The following is a 12,440-nucleotide window of genomic DNA, read 5'->3' as shown; positions in this document are numbered from 1 at the left end:
TTACTCCTGGCAGTGCTCAGGGGACCATATGGGATGCTGGGAATTGAACCCGGGTTGGTCGCGTTCAAGGCAAATGTCCTACCCTCCATGCTATCGCTCCAGCCTCCGAGGACTCTATGTCTTGAAGGAATTTCTCTCCCTGCCTCGATTCCATTTATTAACTTTCTTATTTTTAAGCCTGAATATATATATGTAATGTATGTATATATATATTACATATATATATATATATACATATTATTAGTGAATCACCGTGAGGGTACTGTTACAGATTTACACATTTTCATACTTGTGTTTCCGTCATACAATGTTTGAGAACCCATCCCTTCACCAGTGCCTATTCTCCACCACCAATAAACCCAGTATCCCTCCCATTCCCCAATCCCATCCCCTCCCACCCTACCCCGCCTCTGTGGCAGGGTATTCCCTTTTGTTATCTCTCTCCTTTTGGGTGTTGTGGTTTGCAATTGGGGTATTGAGTGGCCATCGTGTTCAATCTATAGTCTGCTTTCAGCATGCATCTCCCTGAGCGGGTCCTCCAACTACATTTTACTTGGTGTTCCCTTCTCTATCTGAGCTGCCTTTCCCCCCAGCATGTGAGGCCGGCTTCCAAGCCATGGAGAAAACCTCCTAGTACTTATTGCTAGTATTCTTGGGTGTTAGTCTCCTATTTTGTTATTTTATATTTCATAGATGAGTGCAATCTTTCTATGTCTGTCTCTGACTCATTTCGCTTAGCATGATACTTTCCATGTTGATCCACTTACATGCGAAATTCATGACTTCATCTTTTCTAATAGCTGCATAGTGTTCCATTGTATACATGTGCCAAAGTTTCTTTAACCAGTCATCAGTTCTTGGGCACTCAGGTTTTTTCCAGATTCTGGCTACTATAAACAGTGCTGTGATGAACATATAAGTGAAGATGTCATTTCAACTATACTTTTTTAAGTCTGAATATATTATAAGAGATGTAACCAATAATCTTTTCTTTTCCTTTTTGGATCACATCCAGCAATGTACAGGGGTTACTTCTGGCTTTGCACTCAGGAATAACTCCTGGTGGTGCTCAGGAGACCATATGGGATGCTGGGAATCGAACACAAGTCAGCCACATGCAAGGCAAATGCCCTACCTGCTATGCTATTGCTCCAGCCCCCCAATAATGTTTAAATGATCCCCTTTCCTTTCTTTGGCATATATTGAAATAGCTCTATTGAGAAAGTTTGACATACTTTATATATTTTTATTCATTTATTTATTTATTCTTCCTTTTTGGGTCACACCCAGTGATGCACATGGGTTACTCCTCATTCTGCACTCAGGAATTACCCTTGGTGGTACTCAATATGGGATGCTGGGAATTGAACCTGGGTCACCTGCTTGCAAGGCAAACATACTACCTGCTGTACTATTGCTCCTGCCCCAACAGTTTGGCATACTTTAAAGAGTTTGGCTTAAAATCACTGACATGAGCTCAGAATTCCATTTGACCTTCAATGTGTCATCACTTTGAACTTCTATATCTTCATCTATCGAATAAGAACAATATTTTATCTTGTGTTGCTTTATAACTTGAGGACAGACACATAAGGTGGCAGCCATAAGTTTTCAGTTTTGTTGATCTGGTTTGCTTTGTTTGCATTTAGAATTTCCAGACTTGTGGACCAATGATCTGTCTAAGGCAACACTTCTGAAACCCCTCTGGTATTTTCCTGACAGGGAATTCCTGGAAGCTACTTGCAGTTTTTCTCCTTGAACATGTTATGATATATTTTGGACATGATAAAGCAGAAACAGCTTTTTAAATATTTATGTTCTCCACACCACACAAGCCACTATGTTTGCTCTCCATTTCTGTATGTGCCAAGGAGACAAGCCAAATAGTGTGAGAAAAAAAAAATGCTGTCAGGGTACAGAGTTAGCTTGTCTGAAGTGTACTCCGTGCAGATGTAACCTTCATAGGAAAGAGTGGAAACTACTCCCTGCTCACACAGTGGTACCTTGAGTAACACATCACCTGGAAACAGAGTGCCTTTATAAGCAATTCAGCTGAGTAAATTTTTATTTTAAAACTTCACAAATCAAATGAACTAGTACTAACTTGTGTCGCATAATTCAGTGGTAATATACCTCTTGTCATGCAGCAGAAATAACTTTCTCATATAATGTGTTAGTATAGAAGAAGAGGAATTGTGAAACTATCTCCGTAAAGTTTTTCTCAACTATTTTTTTGGGGAGGGCAATGACTATGTTCTGTTTGCCTCATGCAAACACAACAGTAAATATATACGGATATCATATGTTGAAGACCTCCAGAATCCAGGCACAGCCATGTTCAAGGCCACTCTCCTCACGTTCAGATGAGCCTCACACATGAAGGAATCAGCAGAGAAACCTAAGTGTGTGGGACCCAGGGCCGAGATCTCCAAGGCTGCTGGGATCAGGACTGGAACTCTTCCACCCAGATTCCCCATTTGTCAGTAGCTAGGCAGTCACACCCAGAAACTGCCCCCAGCACCATGTAATCACATCAATGGCCAACATCCACAGACTATAAAACCAAGCTCCTGGAAGAGGGCAACATCTGATAGCCTAGTTCTCCCTCTTGGAGAACCTGGCAAGCTACTGAGAGTTTACTGCCTGCACACGGGAGAGCCTGGCAAGCTCTCCGTAGCGTATGCATATGCCAAATATAGTAACAATGGTGGTTCTCATTCCTCTGAAGAGCTTCTAATGCGGCATCATTGGGAAGGACGAGTAAAGAGAGGCTGCTAAAATCTCCAGGCTAGGATGAATGGAGACATTACTGGGCCTGCTCGAGCAAATTGATAATTAATGGGATGACAGTGATACAGTGATACAGTGATCCTATGTAGACACTCAAGCTACTTTCATACTTTCTCCTTCTATAATGCTTTCTAAACAGTTGATATTAAAATAGGAATCCAAAGAATCCAGAGTTCAGTGAGTTACAGTTTGGGCTGTCTTCTTTTGACATTGCTTAGTAATATCTCAGTCCTGACTTGCTATTGCTGCCAATCATTGGAAGTTGATACCATTAAAAGATATTTGAATTTAATGGGTTGAGGCAGAGCTCAAAATTTTGCATTTTTAACAAAGACCCAAGAGATGAACCACAGACTTTACAAAAAACCATATGTTATAGAGTGTCTTCTTTGTGTATTATATCTGTATTTATTCAGTTGAGGGCTTCCGCATACTTGTGTTAAAAGCACTGTAGCACTTGGGAACACCCTTTAAAATGTAAATACCTGTGCTACAGCACAGAATTGCTGCTACTCAATCCCGGTCTGTAATGCAAAGGAGTGTGTGTGTGTGTGTGTGTGTGTGTGTGTGTGTGTGTGAGAGAGAGAGAGAGAGAGAGAGAGAGAGAGAGAGAGAGAGAGAGAGAGAGAGAGAGAGAGAGAGAGAGAGAGAGGGGTGGAGCAGAGAGTGTAAGAGATACAAAGAGAGAGAACTGGAATCTGCAGGATAAATAACAAGTGACCCAGAGTCTTAGCTTTAACTGCCCCTTTCTTGGTTACAATTTCTACTTTAGGCAAGAACAAAAATATGTTTTTTCCTTGGCCACACCATATAATACTCACGGTTTCCTCAGGCTTTACTCCTGGCTCTGTGCTCAGGAATCAATCATGATAATGATCAAGGGCCTTTTGTGTGTCAGAGATCAAATTGGATCAGGCGTGCATAAGACAAAATCCTTAACTGCTTAACTATCTTTCTAGCCCCAAACAAATTTTGTATCATCAAAAATGCTCACCAAGTGGTAACATATTTGTGTTAGATGAAATTTATATTTTTAAGTGTTAGTTATATAAAATCATTTATACTCTAAATAAGATTGCTCTCTTTTTTGCAAAGAGGAAAATCAGATTATAAAATCATGGTATTTCTAATATATGATGTTTTTAAAAGTAGGGGTATATTTATTTAATTGATTATAAATACCCATTAACATGTCATTTTTTGAAATATAAAGTATATTTATGCTTATTTTCAATTTAAACTTCTCTTTTTCTCTCTCCCATTGTTCCTCCCTCCATTCCTCTACCCTCCTTCCCATCCCTACTCCTAACTCCAATCCCTACTTTACCTGTTTGTGTCTGTTATAGCATCTGATGAAGAAGAGCCAACTTCTGCAGGTAAAGTTTCTAATACTGTAGAGATTATTTCTGTTTAATGCCCTTAAATTATTCATTTTATTTAAGTATTTTTCCAGATTTTAACTTGTTTTTTGTTGACTCATTTATTTTTTTTGTTGATTGTCTTATGCTATCCCATAATACATAAAATCAGGGAAGAGTTTTGAATAAAAACAGTAGACATCAGACTATCTCACTCTTTCATGGAATATAAAGATACATATTTAGAGGACATACAAAGCCAAATGAAAATAAATCCCTGGATTTTAACCTCAGAATAAAATTGATGTTACAAGAGAGAGGAGGCAGCACGATTATAGAGGGGAAAAGGACCAGGGAACTGTGATGGGGAGGGGAATTGATACACTGGTGCTGGGTGTGGCATGCGAACAAAGAAAAGTGTGAAACTGGATTCCTAAAAATATAGGAATATATTTCATATATATATGAATAAATATAAATAAACCGATAAATAAACCTATAAATAATCCAAAGTACCTCAATTAAAAATAAGTATTGGAAATGATATGAAAGTATAACATAAAATATAAGATCAACATTAAAGAATAAGGAATATAAAACACTTGAGATGTGTTAAGAAATAATATTGAGGGAAAAACTGAATTGATACAATGCGTGAAAAAATGAAATAGGAAGAGTTCAAAATACAGGTCAGTAATGCTTTCACCAGTACAGCCCTTCATGATGGAACACTGCCTTTGCAAATGTATAACCTTCTTTAAATATAATATTCATTTAGATGTTCAATGTCGAGAATCTAACAGATATTCTATTGCTGAGCCACATCCCCAGCTACAATATTTAAAGTATAAAAGTTATATTCTTCCAATAGCTTATATTTTATTTTTCTTTTTTAGTAAAGTAACTTTACATTAGCATTATAGAAGTTTTAGGAGTGGGACTGGTGAGACAATCTGGCAGAGAAGAGTGATTGTTTTCCACATATGATTCCCCAAATACCACCAAGGTGATACCTGAGTAAAAAGCCAGAAGAAAGCCCTGAACACAGCTGTATATAGTTCAAACACCATGCACACACACACGTGCACACACACAGTTTCAGAAGTGCATATTGAATATTAATATATGTATATTCTACATTAAATTTGTAATTAGAAGTCTGTGTCCACATAAATTTATCCACCTATACTACTCCTACCTTTCATTTTCCCTCTGATGGCCCTCAAATTATCTCATATTTCAAAGGTATTTTTTCATTATTTTGTTTGATCCACATATTTGCTTTCTATGAATATCTGATATTAGTAAAATCACCTGCTATTTGCCTTTGGCTTGGTACCCTGTATGTTCAACCACATTTCAGATTATACATACATATATTTGCATATTTATATACATACATATGTGAGTAGTATTTCAGTATGTGTATATGTTACATCATTGTCCATGCATTGGGTAATAGACATTTAGTTTGTTTTCAGATCTTACATAGTATAAGTAATACTGAAATAAAAATGGAGGTATTTCTAGTACTTCAAGTTAGAAACACCTTAAAAACGAATTTTGTAGTTATAGCATTGTCATATTGAGAGCTAGAATCATTGCTTTCTCATCAAGATAACTGGTATTCATCAAATAAATGTTGAGCCCTGAATTTAGTATTGAGAAGAATGTAAATGTAAGGGAAGACATGTTTTCTTAGTATTAATATATTCAGTATGAGAAATTTTGCTAAAACATTTCCTAGGAGTACATTTGCTCTATTCTAGAAGTATGCTAAAATCACAACAAAAATATCTGGTCATATCTGAAACTAAAATTATTTTTAAAGCAATTTAAATAATTATATTCAGATCCCTTTAAGTAAAATAAATATTTTGAGAAAAACTATTCAGTTGCATTAAAAAACAGTATTTCTTAGGAAGCATAAAAATATAATGAGTTGTGGAGTATCACAGTAGAAGAGAAATAAGACTAGGATAGAAAAATATGGTAATCACAATTACTGATACTCATACAAACAAATTGAAAACTCAGAAATATAGATTCATTAAGCAGTCTATAAACACTAAATCCTTGGCTTGCTCCTCAACCCCGTGTTTGTTCTCCCTTAAACTCACATCTGCTTACTTGTCTCAAAGTTTTTTCTTTTGCTTATTTTCACTCTAGAACATGTACTTCTCTCTCAAACATGGAGTGCTTCTTTCTTCTACCCTCACATCTTTCTGAATAAACTTTCATTAAACATGTTCTTGTTTTTCAAAATGAAAAAGAAGAGAAACTCTAAATCCTCAGTGTAGGACAAAAATAAGTTAAAAAGAATATAGAGAGAGGGGACAGAGAGATTTACAGTGGTAGGGAGCTTGCCTTGCATACTGCCAGTGAAGTTCAATCCTCTGCATCCCCATATGGTTCCCTGAGCCTGCGAGGGGTGATTCCTGAGTGTAGAGCCAGGAGGAATCCTTGAGAACTACCCAATATCACCAAAAAAACAAGCAAAACAAACAAAAAATCTAGACAGACAAACAAACAAGCTAGACAGAGAGAATAAACCAGTGTGTTATTGAGTTATGTGGTCAGATTCTCCTCAAAATAGGGTACACAATGACCACAGTTGGAGAAAATAAGGAAGTTGCTACTATACTTAATCTATCTAATAACAACATGAAAATGAAATACAAATTGAGAGTCTGTTTTCTCTTCTGATTCCATTCACAAGACAGTAATATGAGTTTCATGCAATATAAATTTGAATTTTTTCCATAATTAAATTATTGCTATCACATTTATTTTATACCTATTGTTGATTAAAGTATACTTTATTGAATGGTTTTCTCTAATAATGGTATTTAATGTAATATTATTTTTCTCATCTCCATCAATAGAATTTATGTAAAATATATTTTTCAGGGTACAGATTTATTTCCTGTTTCTCATTTCTTTTTTTTATTTCCTTGTTATTCTTAAATTATCAATAAGTATAATATTTTTGCTCTAAATTTCTACCTGATATAAATTTTCATACATTTTATGCAAGTCCTTTATCAAATAATATTTCTTTAGGTTGACAGCATACTCAATTGAACTATAAGCTCCTCAAGCCCTTAATTTCTTTTTGTTAAGTAATTGTAATTATTCTAACAGGGGATTTGCTATTCTTCAAAGTTCAATAACAGAATAAATAATAAAATAATTGGTGAATGGCTTATTGTCAAATAGTCACAAGCTCATGATTGCTAGTGGTTAATGTATAAATTATGGATTTAAATACTTTATTTTAGTCTTGTATTGGGGTAACATTGCTTTGCAATTCTGCAAATGTTGTTCTGTGTTAGGAATATATTGTTACCATACCACACTCACTCCAAAAATGACAATAGCATTTACTCATTCTCTATAGGATACATCCTGTCAACCCACCCCACTTCTTGGTATCCTCAGGTCTGTGATTAGGATTTAAGTGTTTTATTGGGCATGACCTATTCTTTTGTTATGTTTCTTTATATTCCAGTTATGGGTGAGTTTATTGGTATTTGCCTTCTCCTGCATGTCTGCATAATTTCACCAAAAAAAACCCAAAACATCCTCTAGCTCTATCTTTATTACAACAGAGTAAAGGCTTCATCTTTTTTTCTTATATGAATAGTGCTTTTTTGTGTAGCACAACTTCTTTTATGGGTGTGTAATGGTGTGTGTGGGCAGATGGGAGTGGGGAGGGACTAAGGAACACACCTAAGAGTACTCAGGGCTAAATCACAGGTCTGTGCTCAGAAATTACCTCTGGCATGACGAGGAAGGACGTTTGTGGTGCCGGAGATCGAATCGGTGTTGTTTATCAGTAAGGTAAATGCCCTAATCACAACAGTATCTCTCCAGGCATATCACAACTTCATTATTCATTGATCCTTGACCACTGGGGTTGTTCCCATATCTTTACTCTAATGAATAACATTTCAGTGACCACAAAGTACATGTTTCTTTTTGAATTAGTGATTTTGTGTCTTGGGATAGGCACATAGAACATAATTTGATAGAGGGCATTTGTTTTGCATGTGGCCAACTTGGGTTTGATTCCTTCGATCCTCTCGGAGAGCCTGGCAAGCTACCGAGAGTATCCAACCTGCAGGACAGAGCCTGGTAAGCTACCCATGGCGTATTCAATATGCCAAAAACAGTAACAAGAAGTCTCACAATGGAGACATTACTGGTGCCCGCTCAGGCAAAGTGATGAACAATGGGACAACAGTGCTACTGTGCTAGAGGGAGAAATCTTCAGTATCTTTTTCACAGAGATTTAATCAATTTGCATTCCCACCAACAATATATGACTGTTCCTTTATCGCTACAGTCCTATCAGTTTGTTTTATTTACATTGTCACTAGTGTGAAAAACTTTCTTATAGTCTTTTGATTTATATTTCACCAGTAGTGATGAGCATTTTTTCCCAAGCCAGAGGACCCTACTGTATGTCCTCTTTGGGAATGTGATAGTTAATCTGTTTTCCTCACCTAAGGTGAGGTTGTATTTTTGTTGTATGAATATCAAATAATGAATTTAGGATGATTTTGCTCAGAGATATACAGAATTTTATTAACTATATTCAGTAATCTTGAATACTTTAATATATTAATTATATTTAATAATCCTGAGTATTTCTTATTGTCAGAAGTAATTTCAAAAAAAATAATAGATGTTCATTTCAAATATTGTAGTATAAAAAAAGAATAAAATGTATGTGACACTATTTTTTGGGGGGAGTCACACCCGGCGATGCACAGGGGTTACCTCCTGGCTTTGCACTCAGGAGTTACTCCTGGCGGTGCTCAGGGGACCATATGGGATGCTGGGAATCGAACCCAGGTCGGCCGCATGCAAGGCAAACGCCCTACCCGCTGTGCTATTGCTCCAGCCCGTGACACTATTTTCAAAATATTATTTTACTTGTATTACAATGCTTCCAATATCTATGCATTCTTCTTTTTAGATAGAAAATATTCAGTTTGTTTTATATTTAGAACTATTGTGACTGCCATCATAAAATACAGATGAATTATTCCACCTCTCTACTCTCATGTAGTTCTGATATAGATACTTTTTTGTTTATTTGCTTTTGTTTCGGGGCCACACCCAGCTGTGCTGAGGGTGTAATCTTGGATCTGTGCTGACAGATTACTCCTGGTGTACCATATGGGATGCTGGAAATTGAACCTGGGTTAGATTCATGCAAGACAAGTGCCCTATCCCTTTACTATTGCTCCAGCCCTTGATGTGGGTACTTTTTTTGCTTACTTCTATTATTAGTTTCTTCTTATCAATTGTGTCTAATTGCTCTTTTGTTATTTTTAAAAATATTTTTGATGCTTTTGTGCCATACCTGGCAATGATCAGGACTTACTCCTGTCTCTGTGCTCAGGATCATCCCTGGTGGTGCTCCTGTGACCATATGGAATACTCAGGATTGAACTTGGCTTGGCCATGTGCAAGGCGAGCACCCTACCTTTTGTCTATAACTTTGGCCCCAAATTCCTCATCTATTAGTCTCTCTCTCTCTCTCTCTCTCTCTCTCTCTCTCTCTCTCTCCTTCTCTCTCTCTCTTTCTCTCTCTCTTATTAAATGCTTTATTAGTTCATTTTTGTTTTGATCTTACAGGCTCAACATAGTTTGTCACATCTGCCTTTCTCCCTGTGGGGATATATTATATGTGGAGCACCTATATGTCGATAGTTTTTAGCTCTGAATATTTTGATTGAACATACCAGCCTAAAGGAACATGTTCTGTAACATCTGAGTTACTTTCACCTAGCATCTGTTGCTGTAATTTCTGGAAACTTTGCTTGTATTGCTTGTATTTATCCTAATAGATCCTATGTTCAGGCACTTAAGAATCTTATCTCATTGAGTTTAAAAAATAAATACATAATTGTATAAAAATTTTTAAAACAAGATTATTATCCAAGAACTAATTGCAATATAATGAAATTTATATTTCAAGGAAGCTATTCTGTACTTAGAAATGAGTCACATTTAGAGGTAACATAAGTAATCCAATTATGTTGTTATTGCTCAGATAATTTATGGAAGAATTTGTAATTCTGTTTATAATCTGTTTAGAAGATTTTAACATTGATTGTTTTCTTATAGTTTAGAACTGGACTACTATATTGATCAGCTATTGTTCTATAAATAGTCTTTCAAAGACAAAGATTTCCAAATATTAGAATTGTGATTTTAGGTATGAAAGATCAGTTTACACTGGAAATAAGATAGATTGCAACATTTGAAAATTGATCACTTATATTGTTTAAATTCCAAAATATAACACTCTTAATAAAGTTGTTAAGGACGGCTTCTACCATGTTACACAAATCCAGTTTTCATTAATCTTTTATTTAAATTTTATCTTCATAAATTAATCATACTTTTTTCTATATATTTTATAAAATTAAGACTTTTATATCATAATTAAGACTGCTATGAAACAATGTGCATATAACTAACCATAAGGTATATCAACTCAGACATTGTCGTATAATTTTCTCCTTTCTCTTATTTTTATTTTATGAATGAAATATACCATTTACCAATGGAACTGATAGAGTAATTATGAGTCAAGAGGGATATAAATGAATTCTTACTGAATGTTACTGAAATCAGGCAGAACATAATATTGTAGAGATCCTAGCTCTAATTATGAAGAGTGGTTAAAATGAATGAAAACCACAACTACTGCTTTTGGTTCATACCATCATCAAAAGATTAAATTATCTTTCTTCTTTTTCTTTTTCTCTTACCTAAAGGGACATTTTAAATTTCTCTATTGCTCTGTCAATTTTTAATATTAAAAATGAACCTGAAGTTCCGTTTATATTTAGAATGGGTATTTATGTTAAATCAGTAGCAAAATTTATATCACTGTATCACTGTCATCCTGTTGCTCATCTGTTTGCTCGAGTAGGCACCAGTAACATCTCCATTGTGAGACTTGTTACTGTTTTTGGCATATCGAATATGCCACGGGTAGCTTGCCAGGCTCTGCTGTGTAAGCAGGATACTCTCAATATTTTGCCGGGCTCTCCAAGAGGGATGGAGGAATCCAACCCGGGTGGGCTGCTTGCAAGGGAAACACCCTACCGGCTGTGCTATTGCTCCAGCCCAGCAAAATTTATATAGAATTTTCAAATAAGTAAGCATGAAAATATTTTAGAATTTTGCTTAGATTTTTGTTTTTTCATGCACATCTGGCCATGCTCAGGGCTACCTGCTGACTCTTTAAAGGCTTGAGGCTTACTCCCTGCAGTGCTCCAGAGACTGTTTATAGTAATGGAGATTGAACCCAGACCAGTGGTGTGCAAAGCAAATGCTTTAACTCATGTATCATCTCTTTAGTCCTAATTTTTTTTATAATCAACTATCAGAATAACAAACTACAAAAGTCAAACTATTCTTTATTTAATAATAAACTTATAATTTTATCATTTTATTCAGCGTAAACCTTTAGTTAGCATCTCATCTCAGTTTGTAGTGTTACATTTTCCCTGATACAGAGGTCCTTGAGGGACTCCAGCCAGCGGAGAAAATAGGCTCTGGTATACTGGCAGCATGTAGTGGGGTCACTAGCCAGGACTCCTGCATGTACCCCAGACCCCAGCTATCTCCTTGGCCTCTCCCTCATTTGTATAAGAATAGGGGCTAGAGCAATAGCACTGTGGTAGGGCGTTTGCCTTGCACAAGAATGACCTGGGTTCGATTCCTTCTTTCCTCTCAGAGAGCCTGGTGAGCTACCGAGAGTATCTCATCTGCACGGCAGAGCCTGGCAAACTACCCGTGGCATATTCTATATCCCAAAAATGGTAACAATAGGTCTCAAAATGGAGACGTTACTGGTGCCTGCTTGAGCAAATCTATGAGCAATGGGATGACAGTGACAGTGACATATTTTATTACAAAGTTATTTTGACATTATTTTATAATGAAGTTATTCTGACATTATATCTATCAAAATGAGAATATGGTGCCTTGACATACATGTACATAAGTATTTTTGTCAGTTTCTTCTAAAGCACTGAATTGTTTGATATTTTAAATGATTGCGGAGCCATAGCACAGTGGTTGGGCATTTGCCTTTCACGCAGCGGACATGTGTTCGATTCCTCCTACCCTCTCAGAGAATCTGGCAAGCTACCAAGAGTATGGAGCCCGCACGGCAGAGCCTGGCAAGCTACCCATGTGTATTGGACATGCCAAAAACAGTAACAATAAGTCTCTCAATGAGAGATGTTACTGGTGCCCGCT

The 12,440-nt window shown here is 36.3% G+C and overlaps 1 protein-coding gene across 2 annotated transcripts in view; it reads left to right on the top strand.

Annotated features, from left to right (window-relative positions):
- EDIL3 (EGF like repeats and discoidin domains 3) overlaps positions 1–12,440 on the top strand; it is a 476,915-nt gene that overhangs the window by 151,439 nt on the left and 313,036 nt on the right. For both annotated transcript variants that reach the window (XM_055132006.1, XM_055131999.1), the window contains exon 3: positions 4,137–4,166. In XM_055132006.1, the coding sequence (XP_054987981.1) occupies positions 4,137–4,166 (30 nt within the window). The remainder of the gene's footprint in view (positions 1–4,136; positions 4,167–12,440) is intronic.

This window comes from Sorex araneus, chromosome 1 (genome assembly GCF_027595985.1).
Source record: "Sorex araneus isolate mSorAra2 chromosome 1, mSorAra2.pri, whole genome shotgun sequence".
NCBI lineage: Eukaryota > Metazoa > Chordata > Mammalia > Eulipotyphla > Soricidae > Sorex > Sorex araneus.
Note: the sequence above shows the minus strand (reverse complement) of the source record. Positions and strands in the feature narration are given on the sequence as shown.